The following is a 23,749-nucleotide window of genomic DNA, read 5'->3' on the forward strand; positions in this document are numbered from 1 at the left end:
CGAGTCAGCAATCGGTTATACCGAGGATATGAATCTAAAAGTAGGCACATTTTACATTTATCGTTGCGATCACAACACCCGTGTATATTAGTATCAAAATGTGTCTACAAGATATAGGGGGTTGGATGGCCGAATAGTAAGCAAGTGGGCGTTGTATCATAAGATATATTAACCAAACCATTCATTCTTTTTGTCCTAGGACCACAGAGGTATAATATTCGAGGTTTTTAGAAGAGTCGTCACACCTTTAAAGAATACAGATTATACTTGGATGGGTGCCAAAGCTGCAGTACGCCGTTTGCTGGATTACTGTGTAAAAGCATTGAGGTATCGCAGGTTACTTACCCTACTGTTTTTCAACTTCTGGGATGGTGTTAAATGAGTCATTAGGAAACTCGTTGTACGAATAAAATATCCTGGGTTCCATTCCTGGACCGTTTAATCGAGTCGATAAGAAACTGGATATACGGGTAAAATATCCTGGGTTCGAATCGTGCAAATTGGGAAATTGGATGTGTGAGTAAATTGTCCTGGGTTCAAACCTTGGACCGTGTTATTAGGAAACGGGGTGTACGAGTGAAAAGTCCTGGGTTCAAATTATGGTTCGTGTTAATCGAGCCATTAGGAAACTAGATGCACGGGTAAAATATCCTAGATTCCAAACGTGGGCCATGCTAATCGAGTTATGAGTAAAATGGACGTACGAGTCAAACGTCCTGTATTCCAATCGTGGCCCTCCAAATAACCTTCTTGTTCAGAAGGTAATATGTGCTCGGGACATATCCCTTTGCAAGAAGATAAGGTGCAGATACGACAAGTCCGCTACAATGCCAACCCGCTCCATTGCACATGCAACCATAGGCTAATATGGGCCTTTGCCTGTTGTTTAATCCAATTCAGTTTATTGAATAAAATATTGTTAAAAAAAACCCCAAAACATAGGCTAGTCGCAATGTCCGCTCGTTCCATAACTGAAACAAACCTGGACGTATAGATTTCTAACAAATACAGGGATATTTACCGATTAAATATCTCTATTTCAGTAAAGCTACTAGCTTAAGTGAAGATGAATTAAATATTTTAGTAAATTTCGTCCAGGTTATTCTTGAAGCCGAATTTGACGATCTTGAAGACGGGATACATTTTGAAATATTTAGACGCCACGTTGGTGATCTCCTTCTGTTGGTAAGCAAACTATATGTTCTTGTTTATTTATGCTCATACTGATCGAAGACATACAATATAGTAACCTGTTTCTTTTAACTCTTAGTCGTTCGGATGGGACGAAAAACCGAGGTCTCATGTACACATTGGCTGCACGTAAAAGAGTAGGCCGTAGTGCCGCTGTCCGGGCAAAATTGGTTTCTCTCATTGCACACTGCATGGCGTATGTCCATCTTCATTAGCCCAGTTGGAACAGAACAGTAGGACGTTAAACCCCATTTTATTTCATTCCATTTCCCTTTACCTCTATAGGAGATGATTGACATTTACGTTCACGTGCGTTATGGGTTTACGGATGACGTCAGATCTGGCAGAACTAGTGCCTTTTACTCAGTTTACGCATTCAATTACTATTATATTTATCCATTTACACTAATTTCAGCAATTTTATTTGTTTCTTAATAATTTAAACATGTTTTATAATTTAATTTGCAGAAGAAAACAAGTTACTGTTGAGAGTAAATTAATTCGCCCGACGGCATCCCTTTCAATGATTGTAGCGGCCTAGCGTATATCCACTGCTGCTCAGTTTGCCAGTATTAAGAAACGTTTAAAAATTATTGTAGATTTGTTGAAAATTCAAATCATCTACTGATCTTAATAATTCTGAGACCTAATAAATTGTTTTAATGACTGTTTTATTTTCATGTTTAAAGATACATTATGATAGATTAGATAAAGAGCTGGCAATTCACACTATACTAGTTAAAAACTACATAATGTAACGGCAATTAGCTGAAAATTTCAATCAAATTGATCCACTATGAACTGCGATGTTAGCGATTGAATATTGGGGCTAGCCTCGATCATCATTACTAAAGTCGGTAGGATAAAAAAACATAGTCTCGATTATCCATTTTTTGATTTAATTATAAATGGAAGTCGAACAGCAAAACGGAACGTAATCCAATAAACATCGCAGGCTAGCGATGCCACCGAGAATTGATTAGGGTCTGGATAAGTTAATTAATATCTAATTAATAATTTAGATAATATTTCAGGCCTAATGAAAGACCGGCAATAGGCAGATTTAGCTCTTGCATAATGTATGTTCAATTTGGTAATACATCTTTTACAGTTAACCCAGCATAATAGATTAGCCAGCGAGGAGAAAGTTATCGCTCGTTATCTACATATTTTACACCATGACGAGGAAGAGGTTCGGACCTGGGCAACGCAACATCTGGCATCAATGGGAGAAAGAGCCAAGAAAATATTTTCACCTTATTTTACCCAATTGTCAGAGGCATTTTATAAAAGTGAACAATCTCATATTCTTGGTAAGTATTTTACCCGAGTCGTTCAAATGCCAAGTTCACGACCATGAACAACCGCAGTTGCCTCAATGACAGATTATCCTGTATTTTAATCCGAAACAAGAGACATAATTGTTTGCTTTGTTCATAACACGAAAAATAACCATTGACAGTTGGAATTTGAAATAAGAGTATATAGGCCGTAGCGCTGCTGTCCGGCAAAAGCTTTCTCATAGCACACTGTATGGTGTCACACTGATCAGGGGTGAATATTCCCTAGGTCGCTACAGTCACTGATAAGGATGACATCAATGCGACTTAATGAGTCTCAAATATTAACTTTTTTCCACCGACAAATTAAATTCTAAAAAAAATTTTATATGTATTAGAAAAATAAATAAAGACGTTTGACGTATTTGTAGGTAAAAATTATTGCCTATTTAGTGTAAATGGGTATTCAAATGACTAAAAGGCAGCATTCTGCCCGAAGCAGTAACGTCTTATGTAAATAATGCACGCGACATTGAGACAATGATTGACGCCGCGTGCTGTGACGTCACGTATTGAAGGCAGTAATCTTTTACATAGATATTAGAAGACTTTCGTAATTCTCTGTGAAACAGATTGGTATGGTGTATGCACGTCTTCATTACCCCCTCCCCCACCCCCTCATATTCCTGTTCCAAAAACATTTAACTTAAATACCATTTATCAGGACATCCAACAATGCCAGTGTTATGTATTTTAACATTTAAATAATCCATGAGAAACGATCAGTTGAATTGTTTCAATGGCATTTAGTAATTGAACGGGAATATACAGGTCACAGCAGTAATTGTGACCTGAGTAACGATCAGTTACAAGTAACGTTAACTCGAGTAACAAAAATTTGTTCTGGCCCCGGGTTACCATTCATATACTCCCGGTTCACGCTCATGTGGGTCAATGAAAATTTCATTCAAATTGATCCTCTATGAACCGAGAACTTAGCGATTCAAATTTCCGCCTAGCCCCGATCATCATTACTCAAGTCAGTACGATAAACAGCATAGTCTCGATTATCCATTTAATCGTTAAATCGTGAAGGCCAGTTATGCAGTAAATCGGCTCATAATCCACTAAAGATCGCAGGCCTAAAGAAAGACCGGCAATAGACAGATTTAGCTCTTGCATAATGTATCTTTAACATTATTGTATTATACTGTTTTATATGCTACTATATAATATTAAAGATACTTTATGGGAGGTTAATAAAGACCTGGCAATTCTCACTATAACAGTTAAAAAAGTGATAATAAATTCCCGCCAAACGCTCATAGTCAATTAGACTTCTATTTTAATAGCTTTTTATTTCTTTCCTTATGGAGTTAACGCACTTTAACAAATTTATTTCGAGTTTGAATTTGAATTACAATGAAATGGTACATCTGTTTTTAGCTCCTTGTTTTATTTTTTAAATATTTAAAAATGATATACATAAACAAAAATAATGCTTTTAATGTACCTTATTTATTGTACCATTCACAGCCTGTAAAATGTTGATAATTAAAATGTATTATATTTCCTGAATAAACATTTTACAAGATAAAAAAAACGCGTGCGCGTTGTATCATAAGGCCTTTCATTGAGTCAAGTGGCGTGCTTTCGATTCCCAGCTGGTACGTGAAAAGGAGTAGGGTCGCGTGTCTAACCAAGTGGGTTTTCTCCGCTCCCCCGGTTTCCTCCCACTGCTAAAGACCCCTACCCGCAAGCGAATTTTTGAAAGGAAAATTGAACCATATGTTAGTCCCGAAATGACCGAGTTGTTCTCGAGTGGACGTTAAACCCCGTCTCTCTCTCACACACAAACAAACAGCACAATAAGAGCAACAGTACGAAATGCCAATAACGCGAGAACACGACCACGTGGGTCAAATAGAAACTCATAGTTATGCGATCAACGTTTAGTTCTGTACGAAGTGCAAAAATAGTTCTACTAATTTTCCTCTCTCGAACTGATTTCGTCCAGCTTATATAGAGTTAGGAAATTCTAAACTTTCAAACCTTTCCTAAAACCCTCTAGACCCTTCCAATTATTTCGAAACGCTGTTTAGTGAAATTTCCATGGTTTCTAGGAGTTTCCATGCTTTTTAAATCTTCTAATTGACGATTCTAGAAAGTTCGATCGCACAAAATGCTGATAAACAATAGCTATCAATGAATTATTTTGATCTCAGTATGATACTATATTGTATAAATAAAATATTTCAGGTATTATCCAAGCAGCTTATCAGCACAATAAAGAACCCATGAAAGAACATTTTCAGAAATTGTTTGAGTACGTTAAGGGTACAGATGATACTATAAGGATAGCTATAATTCAGATTCTTGTCATAGTAGCCAATACAGAACCAGAGGTATATACACGTAGCGTATAGAGTGGGAGATGGCATTGCAATGTGATCCATATTGGATCCATATGTTCGTCCGCCCTAAATGTCGTTTCGGTGTCGTATCCGGGGCATACCTCAAATACCGTTAAATGTATCAACCTTTTAACGTAGCTGTACTTTGTTTCAACGGAACCAATTTGACCTTTGGTGGTATCCAATGATTATGAAACTTTCTTCCTTCGTTCGTTCCTAGAGTTTTACGTCCATGCACATGCACCAACCTTTTATAGCACACCACAGAGTACATCTCAGGAACCATTATCTTTATGAAATGTCAGTCCTAAATCTAAAACTGAGCATACAGATTTATCGTCCTTGTAATTCGAACAAACATGGTGGAGATGGTTTGTAATTTAAATACTACTTATAGTATTTTGTTGCCAATTCCCAATAACACAGATTGTCAGTCCCTTTACCTTCAAAAACACATCCAAGGGCGCCGGATGTTGATGAATGGTCTTCTCATATTCGAAAAAGGAGCAGGATTTTGAATTCATTGATTTAGTAAAACTGATTATGGAACGAGTATTTTAAGTCAGTTGCTCATCGAATTTTGCCAACCCATCAAAACAACCGCACATGAACACTATCTCATGTATCAAATGTTAATGAGCTGATACCATTATTTCGGAATAGCAATTTCGTAAATGTACGACATACGACCATTGAAGTTTTCCATCAATTTTTAACTTTTGTTCTTCGGGAACATCAATCAGAAACTTGCTTACCGCTTTCTTATGGAAAAATCAAAATTTAAAATCCAAAAATACTTGGTTGATTTCCTCAAAATCATTTTGTTCCACATTGTCAGGCTCATTGTTTTTAAATATAAGGATCCCTAGGACCTAAAAATTAAAATGAATTGGCCTGATGGTTTAAAATATTTTCAGTTATTTACCAACGAAAATGTGGATGATCTGATTGATGCTATAAACAACTATGACTTGAATACCATGAACTTTCTACTGACTATAGTGGCACCACTGGCGACTCACAATCCAGGATTATTCCACAGACATCTGGACAGAATTATTGCAGGACCAGAGAACGAGACCACTTTCTATCACTTGTATACATTTCTTGTTAATATAGTGATGAATAGTGAAACAGTAAGTGCTTACTCTTTTCAGAACATCTCGTAACACTTCTCATTTGAGAAGGTCATGCAGCTGACAAATTATGGAACACCTCAACAAATTTGGTTTTATTAATATCTGCGATCCTAGTGTATGCCGAGAAATTTTCTAAGCTGGTTTCTCTTTGTGCAGGTCAAGGAAAAGTGTCTAGTCGTTCCGCTGGCAAGGAGACACCGCACGGAAAATTACCGAGGGTATTTCTAGGCCAGCACCTGGATCGTACCTGGGACCTGCTAGTTAGTGAGCCAGTGCCTTACTCACTGAACCACTGTGGCTCCCAATTCATAATAGGCAAATCAGAAAGTTGAAACAAAGAACAGGGAATATTGATTGAAATAAAACTGAATTAAAATTACACGATACGACATGTCGTTCTAATTTCAGAAGCTAGCTCAAAAGGTGGTAGATTACTTTATAAAAGTTTTAAAAGACGAGAAAAACGTAGAAAAAATCGGAAGATTGTTAGATGAATTAAAGAGGTTGGTTGTGCCCCACCATACAGTCATAAACCAACACAAACAGTACTTTCAACAATATCGTCAACAAACCACAGATCATAATATCATAGAGCGAGTCGAGACAATTTTGAATTTACTTGAAAACAGAAGGTTGGTTATGAATTTATTTTATTACACATTTTGAATTTTATTCCGTCCCGTGGACGACCTACGCATTCCAAGTAACAACGGGGTACAGTTTGTTTCATTTAAACTCCATTTGTCCATGTTATACAGTTTTTATAGTGCTGGCGCTTTAATACATAGGTTATTTAGCTTGAACAATTAGTGAATAAAGGGATGAGGGTCTTATTAAATTATTTGAACAAACTGATTGTTTTATAAGAACAAACTGAAAATCACTATGCGATGTGTGCGATTGGTATGAACCGACCCCACAATATCACATTTAATATGAGCACGAATCTTTGAAGAAGACACACTTCGGCTAGGTAAGAATTGCGCTGACTCACTAACCAGGAGTCCTGTAGTCTCGGTCAACCAGAACCTCCTAGTCTTCAAAGTACAGAGGGTCTGGGCTGGTGTCATTTGGTGAAATTTACTGGATAATCAACCACATAAAACACCAAACTCCCGGTTACGCATGGGCAATGCAACTTTGATCCACTTCGATTTTCCAACCTCGGTTCACAATGATAGTGGTGGAGGGTGGGTAAGAGAAGGATCTAGACGTGTGAATCAGTGGCGGCACGTTAAATATGTCCTGAAAGTTAGAACTTGAAATAACAGCAGGCCGCAAAATTCTCATCATAGCACACTGAATGGAGTATGCCCGTCTCCAGTGTTCAGTGTGTGTGTGGGGGGGGGGGCATTTCAACTACATTTCATTTTTCATTAAACAATCATTTTGCAGTTTGAAGACACTGTCTGATGAAAATAAGCAACAAGAGGGTGAAATAGAGAATTTAGATCAACGAGTTACATCAAATGAGGCAAAAATCGAAAACTTTGCCGAAACTTCTAAAGCCAAAGGGACTACAGTGAACACATCTGCAAATAGCGATGAGACTGGTAATCAAAGATCGCCTCAAACGTCATCTCCGGTTAAGCCAAAATCTAAATCAAACTTTTGTAATATACTATGAAAGGCATAGCGAGTCTACATATCGATCATTCATTCAATATATATTTATTAAGCGACACCATAAGTATAACCAATCTTGACATAATATGAACACAGTATTGTAGCCACCATTATTTGGGAAGTGACAACAGGTGTTCCATGTCTTTAGTAATAGCCAACCGTAATTGGTAAGTGTGACTAGTCGTTCCATGCCTTTAATAATTAATATCTGTGATATATCAACAGGGTAATATTTAACTGTTTTTCATTTTGTAAAGAGGATATAAAATATGTTTGTTTGTTTGTATCCCAGTTTATTTTATTTATTTCTTCAACCGATTATAACATGGTCAACATGAGGATTGGATCCTGCAAAAGAAATAAAACAGTAATAATTATATCAGTTTACTGTAGGATAACAATTTAAAGATATTATCCCAAGAAATTAATTATCGGGTAGTTATAGTTGCGACAATGTTAGTAGCTAGAAAGAAATAATGGATTCCCTAAAAAAACACCCACAAGACAAATTATCACGGCATCCCTAAACGACAGGCTGCCAGTTCAGTTGTCTACACGAGTGACGTAAGAACCGTTTCTTATGTGTTGATCTAATGTCTAACGTTTTTGAGGACATTTAGCGACTAAAACGGCCAGTAGATTCTTCAATTAAAACGGAACTGACAGAGGACAATCAAGCAATTTACTTAAGCTTCAATATTTAAGGTAGATGGAAAGCGGCTAACGACCAATACAAGCTATAAATGGATTCTCCCTCAATCACGTCACGTGATGATTGAAAATACATTTTGTTCCCCTTGATTTGTTTTGAGAAGAATTTGAAGAAAACATTTGATAGATAAATTGGTTTGAATATATTTTAGTCCAAATATATTATAAATCACACGGTTTGTACACGAGAAGGTATCTTTAATCATATTATGTTTCATTTAAACTTTAAAAATCTAGTAGGATTATTTTAAGTTGTTTTAACGAAAACATAATATGTCCCTGATATTATAATGTCCTACAGTTTGGTGAAAGATGTCATAATACTACCAGATGGGGTGGACGATTTAAGCTATGTTATAATAAAGATAACATCAAAAACAATAGGCCTGTCATAGGTCAATAGCACTCTTATTTACATAGATGCATTGTGTTGGAAAAGAGCACTGCCATATGTCAATGGTGCGCTTATATGCCTATATACTTCATACACTACCAGATATTCAAATTGTTAAGATGTATCCTAGCAACTGACGCCGTCATTAGATAGGTGATAATACTATTTATAACGAATACATTAACCCCACAGGTATAGAAGACAGTATATGAATGATCTAGGGTAGAGGGCCTCTGGCCAAGGTGCGTATATTATTGGTATGTCGTCTTAAACATGGTTAATTACCCTTTTATCTTCCCCTAGTCGTGAGGAGGAGTGGGAAGGGGCCTCACTTCATCTATATCTGAACGATGAATAAAAGATCACACTGACAGTAGAAACTACTACTTGGTATTAAAAATATAGATGGGTAGTGAAACAAGTCCACAATAAGAAGAAGTTGGCATAACTTTCAGGCATTCCAGATTTGGTACCGGGACGTTAAAATGCACTTCGTATTGATGAATCGGAGTGAAAGGAATCGGAAGAAAGAACTTACCTGTTCCACTAATGTTTATTTTCAAACTATTACCACTATTCCCCACTGTAAAATTCTCAGTATGAATAACTTTACCATTATGGTGTAGCAGCAATTTATAAGATCCTTTAAAAGCTCTGATGTTAACTGTCTTGCCATGACTTATATTATGAGTTTCGTTGGTTCTCCAGGTATGCTTTAAGAGTTCCTGAACTTTTTTCCCAGCTGCATTCGGCTGTAATATACAAAAGCAACCCAAACAGACTTTAAATCCCCTACCAGCTAATAATACAGGCACATGATTAACAATTATGATCATTATTCTAAAAAGATACTCATATAATTAACAATGTGTGATTTTTAAGACTTGGTGAAAGATAACTATCTGAAGTCCTCAAAGGCTATCCATTAATTATATGACTTAAGACCGATTAGCTTTAATCAAGGTTATATGACTGGTGGGGTACATCAGGCTAGATCGAAAGACATTTATATTATCCGGGCATCCAAGTAAATTATCTATAAATCCGTCCTTCATTAAATGATTTCATTTCAAAATACAAGAGAATATATAATAGAGAACCAGGAAACAAAAACCTACCGTTACATCTTTTCCATTAGCAATTGCAGCATTCGGTCTCCAATGATTCTGGTCCGAGAATCCCCAGAATAAGACGCCGTGAACTGCGGGATGACTAAAGTAAAGCTTTAGAACATCTGCGTATTTCTTTGCCTTTTTGTTTGCATCATATTCATCTATATCAAGCTCTGTAATCCAAATAGGTAATCCAACTTCCGCCACCTCATCTAATCTATGCTGAAGACAACAGATACAAATTAACAACTTTGGCCACCGACCAAATCCGTAACATTATTTTTAATGCGTCTTTCCTGTAATTCATTGCTTAGTATTGTTGTTTTTTTTATGTTGTTGGGTTTGTTTAATTTTACTGTTTATTGTAAGTTTGGTTTTCATTTTGAGTGAAGCCATGATGACAAGACATTCCGTCATATTTTCCCACGGCCTCAAAGGGATAACTGAAAGATCTGGTATCGTAATCCTCTTTGGAAAACTATTTCTGTTTTATTAAAATGTTGTCAGATTTGAGTGATGTAGTAATATTGATGGCGAGATTTGTGCAAAACAACACATATGTATAACAATATTATGGCATTGACTAATTATTGTTACAGATTCATAGACAAGCAAAACAACATGTGAACAAATTGGAAATCGGTGATATAATGATACATAAATTGAACTAAAGGTTAATAAAAGCATTTGTTTTAGGCCATCTTCATGGCCAGGAATGGAATGTATCTGTTGACCAAATTAAGTATTAAGTCCCTGCCAGAGTGCAAGGTATGAGGCATGTTCATTCCATATTTGGCTAATAACCAATCATCATAATTAATTACTTAATATTTGGCCAATTAAATACTAGACAGCAGAATTCCGGGCATATTAAACCCTAGATCTGTGTGGCGTCATTCCAGACAATATGTAGATTCTTAAAGGGGAAGATGTAGCAAGTTCTGTCAGCAGACTCGCACCGGCGAGTTTGAACGGGAGTGGAATTAAGAGAATGACTTTAGTTTAATTTATGTTGTTTGTAACCTATGTACCCAGTGCTTGGCATAAAAATGTAGACACGAAATGTGGTATTGCTTTTCCTGTAACCATAATTGGAGTAAGCTGAAAATTCACAACGTGTGATGTCAGAGTGACATTTAAAGAAACGTCCAACTCCAAACCAGTAGAGAATTACAAATACCACCAGAGACAATACTAAACGACCACAAGACTAATAAAATATGTAGTAGAGGATAGAGTATGCGTCACACGTATGATGTGTTTTGGCGACTGTACTTTCCACATCTAACCAGCGACGCATACACTAGGCATAGTACTACAGTGAACTTTAATGATATTCAGGCTGAAGAGTGACGTGATAAATTATTTCCGTTATGTACTCATAATAATACATACTCGAGCCGGTCACTACCCCTGTAATGACACAAGCAGGAAGACCACATTAGACAAGAAACGAAACCGATAAGATAAAACTGCGTACAAGAACCAAAAAAAAAATAAATTCAAATCAAATGAACGTCAGCTGCATTGTTCAGTCCCGACCTGTAATCATACGGGCTTCACTTACTCATAATGAGAAAAAAAAATAAAGATTTACAAAAAAGACGCAATAATGCGTCCGGTTTATAGATGGTACGTCGTCTTTTGAATTGCGTTTCTTTTGGTGGTAGTCTTCCATTGGAACAACAACTAGTAAGGGAGATACTCCGGATATAATTTTAGAAACCCATCAAATAAATAAAGTGGGTGAAGAACTGGATCAGGTAACTGTAACATGTTCAACGTTTTACTCACGTAGTAAATCCGATTCCCACGGAAGGTTCAGAATTAGTAAGAGGGCAAGGTAGTCTACGCAGAAATAAGTAGCAGCTTTATTTACCTTCATCACTGACAGGTCGAAGTTTGGACCAAGATGACTTTGAATTCCCATACCAGCCACCGGAACGCCATCAGCTTTAAACTGTAATCCCTGATCTTTGTAGGCCTGCAATCCGAATACAATCAACGTGATTAATTTCCGGAGATGTCCAGAAAACGTTGTACCACACCTCGTTTGGGGAGTTCACATAGTGCACAATTGTCTTAGTTATTTTGCATTTAATGGACCAATTCTTTAAATGACATCTAGAATTGCGGTTAACTATTCACAACAAAAACACAACACAAGGTATTATGCTATATTTCCATATAAAAACAAACGCAGAATTGCAAAGACAACCAAAGGTATAACATGCAGTGGCTGACTGGGTCGGAAAATATTATATGCCAGGAGACAAAGGGGCCCACCCACCAATACAATTCTATCGTATATAATTTGTAATAACCCCGTAAAAGAATTGAAGATATAATATAACTTTTATAATATTTTCATGCTAATAATTATTTTTTAATATTTATATATTTTTTGATAATTTATATTTTAAATGTGTTGTCTAATGTCTAAGGAGGGGGGGGGACTTTCTAGGAGCCCACTTGCCATTGGGCAAGATGACAACCTGGCCAGTCCGTCACTGATAACATGCAATAAATATAGAACATGAAATAAAAAGCAGTCATAAATAATACACCGCTGACATAGTATGAATAACTATATACTAGTAAATGATATAATGAAAAAATAGGATCTGCGAAAATGAAAAACCTATATGATACAATACAATTGAGTTGTCTGTCAAAGTGGGGATCTGAAAGATTCCAACTGAATGGTGGTGGGTGTGATATGTTTCATCCGCGAGGGTAAAAGTCGAGTCTGAGGTCAACACTTAAATACAACTAATATGAAAACAGCCACACAGATAGTTGTGTGTAATAACTCTGAATATATGTATATGTTACGAAATGTCGTTATATACCCTGCGTTGTATTTTGTTGTGAATTTAATTGACTGGTGAATATTTGTATTGCTTACACATTATGGAGCCGTGGAGGCTAATTGAATTAAGCGTTGCAGGTGTCTGGCTCCCGGGGGGGGGGGGGATCTGTCATTGAGTCAGCTAGCGTGGTTTCGATTCCCTGGCTGTACGCGACAATGAGTAGGATCGCCTGGTCTTCTCCAGGTCCTCCGGGGTTTCCTCCCACTACTAAATATTGAAATACAATTGAACTATGATTTAGCCCCGAAATGACCTAGTTTTGTTGAGTGGACGTTAAACCCCTCCCTCTCCCTCTCGCTCTTTCTATCTCTCTCACTCTGCACAAGGTCGGACTGGCGACACTACTCTTTGTCCATTACAAACGGGGAATCGAAACTACGAACTTGATTCAATGACAGGCCTTATAATCTAAAGCGCACCTGTTAAACCATTCGGCGATCATACCTTTTAAATATGGGTATATAAAAGGTAGATGAGAAAGTATATTATATTACCAACCTGTGTAGTCATCCCGCCAGCAACGACGTCATACTCATTCAAGAAACATTGAGTATGTGGATCGTGTTTGTGGACCTCTCTAAACATCCATTCCGTGATGTGCGGATCTTGAAGTTTCTCTTCATAAAAATGAAGATGGAGATTTTCATTCTCCACATCCCAGTGCTGAAATCTAAATGTTGAAACTCCAATAGTGTCTGATAACAATTCTAAGCGTAATAGTAGAAAGGTTAAATTAATTTGAATCGCGTTTAGATGGAACACTATTTTAATTAAAGCGACGTTTCGTTTCGTCAAGGAAGTGGTAATATAATACACAGAGGGTTTATAATACGAAAAGGGCATCATGGTGGTTAAGTGGGTAAGGCGCTGGCTCGTTAGCCTGGAGGTCGGGTGTTTGATCCCTGCATTTTTCGACGTGGTTCCCCCTTGTAAGTGATGCAGGCCGAAGGGCCTGACAAGGACAGCTGTCTAGTCGTTCGGATCGGACGAAAAACCGAGTTCACGTGTACACACTGGCGTGCACGTAAAAGATCCCTAGACTGTAGTGTCGCTGTCCGGGAAAAATTTCCCTCATAGCACACTGTATGGCGTATGCCCGTCTTCATTAGCCCAGTTGGAGCAGAACATTAGGACGCGAAACCCCATTTCATTTCATTTTTTTATTTATAATACGAAAACAAGTAACAGTTTATTTATTAGACAACATCAATTCTTGATAAATAAACAGCCACTTGATTCACGAGAAAAATGTTTGTTTCTAATTTCAAAGCTTAAAAAATTGTAACTAATAGCCTTTGAACAGCACAACCAAGTTTAAATTTATCGTTTTCCAGAAGAAATAAGAATGGAAATTTTTACAGGTGTTCTCGAAGAAATAAGAAGAGACATTTTACAGGTGTTTCCGAAGAAGAGAAAATAAAATTGACGTGGCCTAACTAACCAATAATGAATAAGGAGACTATATATTATATAGACATTTAGAAATATGGCATCCATGGTTTTAAAGAGTTCAATAACTAAATAACGCCAGTCCACGACACCCGTTCTAATATTATTACCGCCTAGAAGGACACAATAATAACGAAATGGATAGGGCTATAAAGGGAGTAAAGGGCAATCCGTTTTTACCGCTCGGGATATTTATGATCTTCATCATATGGATACAAAGGCCCACTTTCCAGAATAACCGTATCTTATGGTATGATGGGTGCGTTCTTGAAAGAAGCCTAGGGTTTGGTCAAAAAAAGTACAATCGACATAAAAGTTGACACGTTTGTTCTATGGCCAAGTGCGCACCGACCCATAAGACGTCAGAATTCCAATATGGCGGTTCCTGGTCCATAGTTCACAAGAATTACAAGTATTACAATCTAATGACAGTAAAGTCATGTGAACAATGTACTGAAATGGTCTTATTATTATAAACACATAAGTTTAAGGACTGTCTCGCAAAATTTTAATGGCATTAACAATTGACGGTTTTTAGTTTGCATGGATAATACCATCTATTTTCGGTGGTATTTTCATTTATTCTGGAACATTGATTCTTAAACATAGAAATGGAGAAAAGAATGTTGGTACAGAACCGCAGAACGATTTGCAAGAACGAAGTAACTTACTTTCCTTTAAATGTACTGGTCATCTCTTGTATATGTTTAGACAATAGTGGTTTAAGCTGTGAACCAGACATGTTCTTTTGCCATTTTGGAACCACATTCGGTCCTCCCCAAAATATATTATGACCTCTGACCTTGATACTGAAATTAAACCAGAGTTTAGAAGCATGATTATAATAGCCTTATATTCGGGATAGAATTAAAACAGATAGTCGGGGCTTAGTTTTGTAAAGACAATAATGATGCAATAACAGTATATTTCGAATAAAAACAAATAATGTAAAAAAAATATGTGTACTTAAACATGCATTATGCAAGAGCAAAATCTGCTTATTACAAGTCTTTCTTTAGTCCTGAAATGTTATCTAAATTATCAATTAGACATTAATTAACTTATCCAGACCATAATAAACTCTCGATGTCAAGGCTAGCCTTCGATGTTGGCTGGATAAGATTCCTATATGCCGCTAACGGCTATTGATAATTAAATCAATAAAAGCGGATAATCGAGACTATGCTGTTTATATTAATGATTTTCGTAATGATGACCGAGACTATGCAAAAATTTCACATGCTTCTTTCTCGGCTCATAGTGGATCAATTTGACTGAAATTTTCAGCAAATTACCTTTACACTATCTAGTTTTTAACTATTATAGCGAGAACTGCCATCTCGTTATCTTATCTCCCATAATGTATCTTTAAATAGCGTTTTTAATGTGTGAGATGAGAGATATGGTGCTATATCCCTTTAGGATAGATGGTACATTATCCTTTTAGTGGATGGCACGATATCCCGTTAGGATAGATGGCATTATATCCCTTTAGGATGGATGGCCCTTTATCCGTTATGATGTATCACATTATTTTCCTTTATGATAGATGGCACTATATACGTTAGGGCAAATGGCACTATATTCCTTTATGAAAGATGGCACTATATCCGTTTAGATGGCACAATATTCCTTTGGGATAGATGATATTATATTCCTTTAAGATATATGTCACTATATCCGTTTAGGATATATGGCACAAAATATATAATGCAACACTACATATATCCATTTCTCATAAATAAAAGAATATATTCAAGGCGTCTAGGAAATGATGGCACGTTAGTGTTTCTGTGTCACTGCTAAATTTTAAGCAAATTTTAATTGAAAACATAACGCCGTTATGTTTTCAAGTTTGTTTGGTGGGCTTTGTTTGTTTGAAGGTCGGTTTGATTGGAAGGTCGCGTTTTATTGGTGGTGGTGGTGTGTGTGTGTGTTTGTTCGGGGGGGGGGGGGGGTCCTCTGTTCCGTGATCTGGTGGAGAGACATGTTTGGTTTGATTGGTCGGTTTTGATTGGAATGTCGTTTTTGATTTGTTGGTCGTATTCAATCATTGAACAAAAAACCCTCAAATGTTTAAAATTCTGTTTTAATGTTATATGTTACATTAATCTTACCCCTTCGACAGCATTTCATTTACACCTTTTAGTGGTAAATCATAATGAAGTTCATCCTGAAATAATAATATACCATTTCACCAAATAAGGCTGATTGAATCGATTATCGTCACTCTTCGTATTGGGATTTAAATTGGTAGCCATCGTAAAATTAAAAAAAAATTTACCAGTCGGGATCACGGAAGTTCCTCCAAAAGGTACACGTATAGGAATCATTGACAAGACTGTCCACGCAAAATGTCCCACTTAAGGTGAAAACCCGCCTGACTAGACCGGTTGGTGTAGACGAATAGGACGTTAAACCCAATTTCATTTCATTTTTATTCAAATATTAAAATTTAAGAAAAAATAAAACATACTTTAACAGGCTCCGTTGCAGTCCATTTTAAACTCCATTCCATAACACTCCATTCAAACAAATCGTAGAAAAACTTCATATAATTTGGTTTAGATGTATCAAACATAGCAGCTACATTAATTACAGAACCCCAGCCAAACTCACTTTTAACTTGTTGAACCTATGCGTGGAAAATACAGAGACAAAAACGACAATAAAAAATGCGTTAGTATTATATGCACCAGGAACCGAGCATGACGTCATCAGCATCAGCGCCATCTTGAAATTCAGATATATAAAAACTCGTAGTCATTCAATTGATGCACAATTATTGTGCAAGAAAAAAAACCGTGCCAAGCGTACTGGAACATCAAGAATAACGGGACGGATAGTTCTTGGGACCCAGTTTCTGGTCTAAAAATTTGTGTATATTAGCTGTTTAGACATATGTAAATAGTTGGATGTAAATAGTATGTTCTTAAAGGACAATATTGGTGCCAGTCATTATCACATATGTGTTAGAGCTGGTTAAACACATTCCAAATATATTTTTAACACAGAGATCATTGCTACGATAGCTGAGTAATACAGATTTCCCGTATCGGAAGTGACGAACGCCAAAGGAAAACACGAGTCGCCGCTCTATATAACTGACTGAAGCGATGGGTGATAACAGATACACGGCCGAATTTCTACTCACTAATAATTCCTTCGATGACCAAATTCAATAAATAAAGTAATTGAATGTCATTAGATAAGAGAACACGAGAAAAATAGTAATAGTCCATACATTCCCTTGTTTATATTCATTCTATACCTTATAAAAACATGGCAATGCACGGACTTTTTCTGTTTTTCTTTCGTGTTCTCTTATCTAGTGGCAGTCAATTCTTTTTATGAATTGTCGGATATCCTCTCACAGTCTCACACAACAACTGTTGGTCTTCAAAAGAATTATTAATGAGCAGAAATTCGGCTGTGTATCTGTTATCACTCGTCGCTTCAGTCAGTTATATAGAGCGGTGTAGGACTGCCATTACAAACCGTGGCTCCAAAACTGCTGTGCTACGGTTGTCAACAGTAATTGTATACTTTTTGCCACGGTAGTTTAAACATTTTATAACACCATCATCTACATGCAGTTCAACACCACTCAAACTGTATCAAGCCGGTTTCAATAATGTCTCCACTGTTAGGCCCTGTTTGCTCTCAGTATATCGTGAAGCTGTGAACAGTGCTTTAACCAATTCGGACTATATGTGACACTGTTTAAACATTGAAAGGCTACGCACCTCGACACTTAGACCAGAAGGAGCAGCTGAACCACTTAAACTGTAATAAAATTGTGTACATGTGCTTTAATTTTATTTATTGTTATGGTATCTTCTGGTACGTTGAAGCCACAATGAGCCAGTTTAAAGTTTATGACCATACGCAACATCCCAAACTTAGGCTGTCTGTCTACAGCTAGCTCCGCCTGAGAACAAGTCTTAACCTGATTGGCCGACATTTAAATTCATACATCGACGATTTTAGTCGAAATCACTCAGTATGCTTTTAGAAATTTTTAGAAGTATTTATTTCTCTTCTATTTTCATTTTGAACGAAATTAACTATGATTATTTAGCCGTTGTGTGTGTGAAAGATGTCAAACTGATCAGAGCGGAATCACGAAATAGTCCACTAATTATTCAATTTGGCTGCGCCCATGAAAGATAATTTCACAGAAGCGGTTTTGTTTGCGGAGACAAATTTAGGATTATCTAACCTTGTTTTAAAAGATAAACAGATTGAAACTGTAAAAACAGTTTACAATGGTAAAGACTGTATTGCAATATTACCCACTAGCACATATTATATATCGCTTTTACCGGGGTGGCAGAAGTCGACATTTTTCAAACTTGACATTTGTTTACATAAACCACGTGCTTCGGGTGTTCAAAGCAGTAGGCTAGTCGATACGTCCCGCCCCAAAATGACCACATGAGCGTTTTAAATGGACGGCATTAAGGGCAGTGATATATTCCCGAAGTATGACGTAGGTGGATCGTTGCGTGCAGTATGCATACGCAATCAAGATTTTGATTCAAATATTATTCAAATCGATCAACAATAACTTATTCTATGACCTTATTGCGTTTTAATTTGTTTCTAATGATTTCATGCCGCCATTTTTTGTCGGACACGTGGAGCTATATTAATTGTGGAATAAGTCTGCCAGCCTATCCGTAAATGGTCATTTCTACCGAGCACTAACACGGCCGCCACCACGAACGCAACCTTTAACCGCTGCGACTTTCGACCGAATAGTTCGTAGTGAAAGCGGCGATACGATATTCGCAGCTAGTATTGGTACAGTGACGGTTTGAACTAGTTGACTAATGACGATCATCAATCCGCGCAAACTGTTCCCAAACATTCGGCGTAATCAGATAAAGAGAAAACATACCTCATTTGAAGATTGGCTTTTCTTAGTTGGTCAATTCGTTTGTCTTCATCACTTTCAAATTTATACGAATGATCAATCAACGTGACTTGATAATCATCAACTAAGAAGTTAACAGATGGATCTGGGACCTTCACAGAAAACCTCACAGTTTTTGCTGTAACAAATAAATTATTTTACAACCGGGATATCGATATGTAGGTCAAAAAGTGACGCCCTAGATTACAGAGTGAATTAGTTGAGGGAAAAGAAATTTCTAACATATTAGTGGTCGAATGGTTTAGATCTAAACCATCGAGTCAAGTGGCATGGTTTCGATTCCCTGCTGGCACGTAGCAAGGAGTTATGTCGCCTGCCCAACCACATGGGTTTTCTCCAACTGCTAAAGATCACTGCGAATTATTAAAATAAAATTGAATCATATATTATGCTACTCCCGAAATGACCTACGTCGAATTGCCATCTAGAAATTGGTTCAACACATGACACAATTATAAGGAATACACGTTATTTAGAAGTTCATTTCTGGAAACGTTTCGACTAGCGGTCTCTCGCCGTTGGCATGTGTTATTCTCCTCACATCGACAAACACTTTAAACACCAATAACCCAATAATAGTCCCAAACGGAATGAGGTCTAACGTAAGAGGGATTTTGTGAATTACTTATGTATTGGTATTTCATTAGAAATTAACGCTTGACTAAGTTTCCGCCGCCGCCCTGGGTTAAAATTCCTCTTTTGAATTTGAAATTGTTCCAATGCGAAATATTGAAAGTATACTTTTATTTTGTGTAGGACATGATAGAATGAAGTTATTTAAGATAATTACTGTTAGCAGGTATGTAATAATCTCCTCCAACGACGTGCCATTTTCCTGGTGTAATGAAGGGGGTTACACCGGTAGAAACATATGTTTGTTTACCTGTAAGAAGAAAATTAGCATTAACATTTATATCTTTCATATATATTTGTGTGGGGGGAAATAGGGGTAGTGTCAATTATTAGGACGCGGTTGTTGGCACCCTGTTTTCTCGAATGAATAGTAAGTGCAGGGGGACCACTACATAGACATTTCAAACAATAAACATATTAGATTATGTTAACGGTTTCGGAGATTAGCTACGTTGTACCGATCTTGGTCCTGAAGTAATTTCAGATCAAAATTACGAAACTTTTGTCACGGTTTGGCTTCCTTATCTCCCCGTGTGGTATCACATTGCACAAGATTGTTGGCTTAGAATAATTTTGATAGTGTTATGGGTTTGTGGTGGTGTTTTTACCAAAGAATTCCACAAGACGTTTGACATAGAAAACAAATAATTATTTTTTCGAAAATATCTTCTCAGACCCCCTTATATCCATGTTGTGTACCACATTCTACAAAGTTTTCATGTGGTGTTTTGGTCTGTGGTGTTTTTAACCACAAGAGTCTACAAGATATCCCCACATTCCACAAGATTTCGACTTAGAATAATACTGAAAGAGTGTTTTGGGTCTCAAACCTCCGTATATTCCTGTGTGCTATCACATTCCACAAGATATTTGATAAAGGGTGTTAGATCCGTGGTGTTTTTCACCACAAGAGTTCCACAAGATATTAGGCTTATAAAAAAATCCTTTTTTTTTCATTAATGATGCAGGGTCGGTTCCGGTTACACTCCACCCCACCTAATTCAAACGGTTCTTTTAAGTGCACAAATAAGAGTTAGCCTGACTTACTGTTTCCGGCCACTAATAGGCGCCTTGCTTGAAGAAAACAGTGCTTTTGATGGCCTCCGGTTTCCTCTCACTGCTAAAGACCTCTACGCGCAGGCGAATTATTGAAATAAAACTGAACCATATGTTAGTCCCGACATGACCTAGTTTGTGTCGAATGGACGTTAAACCCCATCTCTCTTCCCCTCCCCCCTCTGTCTCTCTTTCTGTCTCTTGAGATATTATTCTTTATACACGTACCATTATTGTCTGTTATATCTAGCAGTGAATCTAGATTACTGTATATCTTGCCTGGAGCTGTATTGAGCAATTTTGCCCAGGCCGTGAAACAGTAGGTTCTATCTGGAGTGAGAGTTAGTTCTTGAGAAGGACCAGTCCATTCATATTGTCTGCATTTACAAAATAAACAATCGTTTACATTTCCAGAATATGCACAAACAACTGGCCTAATGAAGACGGAAATATTCCATACAGTGTGCGATGATGGCCTACTCTTATTTCGAATTCTAACTGTCAACACGTGATAATTTAGATGCCGTTAGTGAGGGGTAATTTAAACGCTTCAATAAATCGATAAAATCCTTTTCTCGCCGGAAAACAACCATACAAAAATAAAAATAGACGTCAAAACGGGTAAAATATTGCCAGATACTTGCTTGAGAACAGAATAGATTGTCCAATACGTCATCCACTGAGGTTATAGTAGTTTATATGGATAGAGGTCTATAGAGAATATAAAACATCTAAAATAATAATAACAAAAAGAAACCAACCACAAAGACACTTTAGTTCGCTGATGCGCTTGGGGGTTTCGCGCCACAATGATGACTACAATAATAATAAAAGTGTCTTACCTATTTGTTACCTTGTAACTATGGGAACCACTATGGCTGTCTGAAGATAGGGTACAGTTACATGACCAGCAATCATATTTACTGAAAGTCTCAAAACTAGGATTTGTCACTAAATTCTGGGCTTTAAGAACCCCAGGAAGGATTAGAAGAAACAACAGCATGTTGACGATAGCATGTGTTCAAAACCAAATCCTAGCTATGTCTAAATGTGGCATTGGTTGTCCCACTGCTTTATAGAATGCTAAAGAACGGTAAAACCTGATATCTCAGATAAATCAGGTCTCGTATACTATTAATAACGATAAGGCAGTTCACTGCCAGATAATACACATCACGATTTCAATATGGTTTAATATATATGACGCTTGCGAGCGTAGTTACGGAACAAGAAAAAATATCAGATCAATTAAGTACAATCAATTCCAGATAGAAAAATATAATAAAATAAAACATCTAACATTATATAATATTCAATTATCCAATTTTCCGATTTAATGAGGGTATATATTTTTTTAAAAAAATACATTTCTTTATATTCTAAAACATGACTATTTTTAGAATTTTCCTTGTAAATATTAGAATGAATCTCCATCGTTCGCAAATTAGGCACCCAGAAAACAGAACAATCCAAGTCAGTACCCATTTGGATATATGCGGACGAGGCATATTCAAGGTTTTCCTTCTTCACAAGGAAAATTCTAAAAATAATCATTTATTAGAATGTAAAGAACCGGAAGCCACTGTGGCTCACCAGTACTGTTTTTCGAAACAAGGGCAATGGTGGCTCACGAACCAGGAGCTAATGGGGTCGTATATGACTAAATATACGTAATTCTATTCCGTTTGTTCCTTTGCGAAACGGAAGTCACTTTGACTTAAGAATCATGAAATCCTGGATTCGAATACAGTTGAATATATATGGTGCTTGCTCCTTTCGAAATGGGAGCAGCGACGGCTCATTGACCAGCAGATCGCTGGTTCGTTCCCGGTGTTGGCCGATAAAGTATCTCAGGGATTTTTTAGTGTCGTATCCTATTGTCCCTGGTAAAAGATGTAGGACCTAGCAAGGAGGAACGTGTCCAGAGTTGGCATGCAGATGAAAGAATCCATGACAGCGGGAATTCAACACAGAATATATCGAGGCACCTGGCTTAGCCTAATCAGCCTAATTGGTACAGACGAATAGTACGTTAAACCCAGACTCATTTCAGCATTTTTTGAAACAAAATGTGGTTTATCAAGCACAGTTCATACTTGACGCGATAATATCCTACGTGGCAGCGAGAAGGGGTGTGCGGCTAAGTCGTTCGATTTGAGATTGCTGTTAATGATTTTTTTTTATTACATAACTCTAAGTTCTATTAATACTCAAACCAAAAGCAAGGTCGCCAGATACTAAAGTCTTTATTATATAGTTCAAGGTCATGGTTGAACAAGAGATATAGACGAATATGTTAGTTACCGTGCTTCTGATTTTCTAAAACACAATACGGTAACCAACTGCAAAATATGGAATATGAAACGAGATGATAATTGATAAATAAATTTATTTAAATACAATTAGTAGAAAAAGGAATTATAGTATTATGCTTATTTTTTTCATAAAACGTAAAATTTACATTAATTAATAGTCAAATTTACACTGTTTCATGGTAGCTAGGTTGGTATGACAATGGTTTGATACTTGTGTTTCCCGAGATTTTTCGTCGGGTTTGACCTGTGTGATCTTTCCCTTGTCAGTAGTGGTACAGTGTGGATGACCTGGTGAAGCGGGGATGTAATCGTTAGGGTAATATGAACAACAGAAGTCGAAATCGATATAAGTTTGTGTTAGTCGGTAGTAGCATCGCCGTCAGAGCAGACTAGTCCTTATAGAACTTTGTATTATCCCTAAGCCCATTAAATTACTTCAAAAGAAAAATGAAATGAAATGGGGTTTAACGTCTTACTGTTGTGCTCTGACTACTTCCAGAATTACAAAACAACAATATAGGAATAATGCAAGGAATCCTTCCCACGTAAAAACTGCATGTTTGATTTGATGATTTATATTTGGACTAAAACCTATTCAAATTAATTCATTTATCAAA

The 23,749-nt window shown here is 36.9% G+C and overlaps 3 protein-coding genes across 4 annotated transcripts in view; 2 read left to right on the forward strand and 1 right to left on the reverse strand.

The window, feature by feature from the left end:
- LOC126828632 (hemicentin-1) overlaps window positions 1–23,749 on the forward strand; it is a 280,950-nt gene that overhangs the window by 101,929 nt on the left and 155,272 nt on the right. The gene's annotated exons all lie outside the window — the stretch shown is intronic.
- Window positions 255–7,956, forward strand: LOC126828701 (uncharacterized). Its single transcript, XM_050558646.1, has 7 exons — window positions 255–327; window positions 1,044–1,185; window positions 2,303–2,504; window positions 4,731–4,876; window positions 5,803–6,021; window positions 6,433–6,656; window positions 7,420–7,956. The coding sequence occupies exons 1-7, from the start codon at window positions 272–274 to the stop codon at window positions 7,649–7,651; spliced, it is 1,221 nt and encodes a 406-aa protein (XP_050414603.1). The 5' UTR covers window positions 255–271; the 3' UTR covers window positions 7,652–7,956.
- LOC126828654 (anti-sigma-I factor RsgI6) lies at window positions 7,923–21,843 on the reverse strand. Of its 2 annotated transcripts, XM_050558602.1 has the most exons (13): window positions 21,660–21,843; window positions 21,046–21,194; window positions 19,919–20,011; window positions 19,093–19,246; window positions 17,936–17,975; window positions 16,666–16,824; window positions 16,307–16,362; window positions 14,861–14,998; window positions 13,239–13,410; window positions 11,747–11,851; window positions 9,874–10,089; window positions 9,294–9,507; window positions 7,923–7,998 (listed from the first exon to the last, which is right to left on the reverse strand). In XM_050558602.1, exons 1-13 carry the CDS (start codon window positions 21,818–21,820, stop codon window positions 7,961–7,963), a joined length of 1,695 nt encoding a protein of 564 aa, XP_050414559.1. In that variant the 5' UTR covers window positions 21,821–21,843; the 3' UTR covers window positions 7,923–7,960. The 2 variants fall into 2 exon arrangements, with proteins under 2 accessions (XP_050414559.1, XP_050414570.1); XM_050558613.2 differs by lacking the exons at window positions 17,936–17,975; window positions 19,093–19,246; window positions 19,919–20,011; window positions 21,046–21,194; window positions 21,660–21,843 and adding an exon at window positions 17,688–17,852.

Source organism: Patella vulgata, chromosome 1 (assembly GCF_932274485.2).
Source record: "Patella vulgata chromosome 1, xgPatVulg1.2, whole genome shotgun sequence".
NCBI classification, from domain to species: Eukaryota; Metazoa; Mollusca; class Gastropoda; family Patellidae; genus Patella; species Patella vulgata.

Excerpts from the sequence above, each read along its gene's own strand:
- LOC126828701 (XM_050558646.1), top strand. The coding sequence starts at position 272 with ATGGGTGCCAAAGCTGCAGTACGCCGTTTGCTGGATTACTGTGTAAAA. Across the intron at positions 6,022-6,432 it reads TAGTGATGAATAGTGAAACA|AAGCTAGCTCAAAAGGTGGT; the intron begins GTAAGTGCTTAC and ends TTCTAATTTCAG. Across the intron at positions 6,657-7,419 it reads AATTTACTTGAAAACAGAAG|TTTGAAGACACTGTCTGATG; the intron begins GTTGGTTATGAA and ends ATCATTTTGCAG.
- LOC126828654 (XM_050558602.1), bottom strand. The coding sequence starts at position 21,820 with ATGCTGTTGTTTCTTCTAATCCTTCCTGGGGTTCTTAAAGCCCAGAAT. Across the intron at positions 14,999-16,306 it reads AATGAAATGCTGTCGAAGGG|TATCAAGGTCAGAGGTCATA; the intron begins GTAAGATTAATG and ends GTTTAATTTCAG. Across the intron at positions 10,090-11,746 it reads TCGACCTGTCAGTGATGAAG|CATAGATTAGATGAGGTGGC; the intron begins GTAAATAAAGCT and ends TGTTGTCTTCAG.